The following is a 1,785-nucleotide window of genomic DNA, read 5'->3' as shown; positions in this document are numbered from 1 at the left end:
ACAAGAAATAGCCATCTGAATATTAGTTTTTAAAAGTACTTGGTGGCCGGGCTCGGTGGCTCAGCCTGTAATCCCACACTTTGGGAGGCTGAGGTGAGTGAATTGCCTGAGCCCACAGGTTCGAGACCTGCCGGAGCAACTTGGCGAGACCTCATCTCTACAATAAATCAAAAAATAAGCCGGGCGGAATAGCACACGCCTGTAGTTCCAGCTACTTGGAAGGCTGAGGCAGAAGGATCACCGGAGTCCAGCGCGTCGAGGCTGCAGTGGCCGGGAGTGGCCACTGCACTCCAGCCTGGGTGACAGAGTGAGACTCCGACTCAAAAAAAAACAAAACAAAACACTACTGTGTATACTTACTAAAAATCATCGACTTATAAGGGGTGAATTATATGATATGTAAATTATACCTTAATAAAGCTATAGAAAATAACTTTTAAAACAAATAACCAAAATAAAGTATTTTCAGACTACTTTAAAAAGTTGGTTGCTAGTGCTGGGCTCGGTGGCTCAGCCTGTAATCCCCACTTTGGGAGGCCAAGGCAAGTGCATTGCCTGAGCCCACGGGTTTGAGACCAGCCCAGGCAACTTGGTGAGACCTTGTATCTATAATAAAATAAAAAATTAGCCGGGTGTGGAAGCATGTGCCTGTAGTTCCAGTTACTTGGAAGGTTGAGGTGGAAGGATCACCAGAGTCCAGCAGGTCAACACTGGGGTGGCCGTGAGCATGCCATCGCACGCCAACCTGGGTGACAGAATGAGACTCCAACTCAAAAAAAAAAAAATTGGCTGCTATTAATAGTTTTGATAGTTCTTTCATTCATAAAGATATAGTTGTCTTGATTACCTATGGTGGAATATTTAGGTTAACACTATTATCACTAGAGGTAATGGCTGGCCTCATGTGTATAATAGGTACTTAGACATCTATTGACTGAGAAACTGAAAATAAAGTGGTTTATATGACAAGTTAGCAATTGTATGAGGCAGCACTCAAAAGTCCTACTGCTGGACAACCCCTTTGGGTCCCCTCCCACTGTGGGAGCTTTTCTGTCCTCTCAATAAATCCTGCTTTCTCAAAAACAAGTCCTAGTGCTATGTAACACTGTCTTTTCATTCTCTCAGCAGGGGTAAGCAAGACAAATCTCAAATCTATACTATAACACCTATTCACCTAATGTCAAAGTGTTTGGTGATAAATGCCAATCAGAAAATTGAAAAGCAAAAAAACTGCCACCTAACTCACTGAATATCCATGCTTATTAAAAACAAATTACTTACAAATTAAGTCCCATGCCAATTGCATCTGTAGCAACCAGGATTTTGCATGGATCATCAGGATCATTAAACTTTTTTGCTTGAGCAAGTTTGGTCCCTAAAAAAGAACAATTGATGTTAAATCAGCTTTCTCAGTCTTTTACCACATCATGCTAAATACCTCTTGGAAATGTTCACCTCCTGCTTTTCCCTTTAAAAAAGAAAAAAAAAAAAGAGTGGGGGGTCTCACTCAGTTGCCCAGGCTGGAGTGCAGTGGTGTGATCATAGCCTCACTGCAGTCTTGAACTCCAGGGCTCAAGTGATCCTCCCACCTAAGCCTCCTAAGTAGCTGGGACTACAGGCAAGCACCAACATACCCAGTTAATTTTTTAATTTTTTTAGAGACAAGGTCTCACTATATTGCCCAGCTGATCTGGAACTCCTGGCTTCAAGCAATCCACCACAGCCTGCTGAGTCTCTGGGATGACAATCATGAGTAGCTCTTCTCATTTTTTTTTTTTTTTTTTT

At 42.3% G+C, this 1,785-nt stretch overlaps 1 protein-coding gene across 1 annotated transcript in view; it reads right to left on the bottom strand.

Moving 5' to 3' along the window:
- SUPV3L1 (Suv3 like RNA helicase) overlaps nt 1-1,785 on the bottom strand; it is a 34,893-nt gene that overhangs the window by 9,299 nt on the left and 23,809 nt on the right. Inside the window, exon 10 of the mRNA XM_008073096.2 lies at nt 1,282-1,375. Within this exon, the coding sequence (XP_008071287.1) occupies nt 1,282-1,375 (94 nt within the window). The remainder of the gene's footprint in view (nt 1-1,281; nt 1,376-1,785) is intronic.

The sequence above is a fragment of the Carlito syrichta genome, unplaced genomic scaffold (genome assembly GCF_000164805.1).
Source record: "Carlito syrichta isolate Samal-C Ts95f unplaced genomic scaffold, Tarsius_syrichta-2.0.1 Scaffold315646, whole genome shotgun sequence".
In the NCBI taxonomy this organism is placed as follows: domain Eukaryota; kingdom Metazoa; phylum Chordata; class Mammalia; order Primates; family Tarsiidae; genus Carlito; species Carlito syrichta.
Note: the sequence above shows the minus strand (reverse complement) of the source record. Positions and strands in the feature narration are given on the sequence as shown.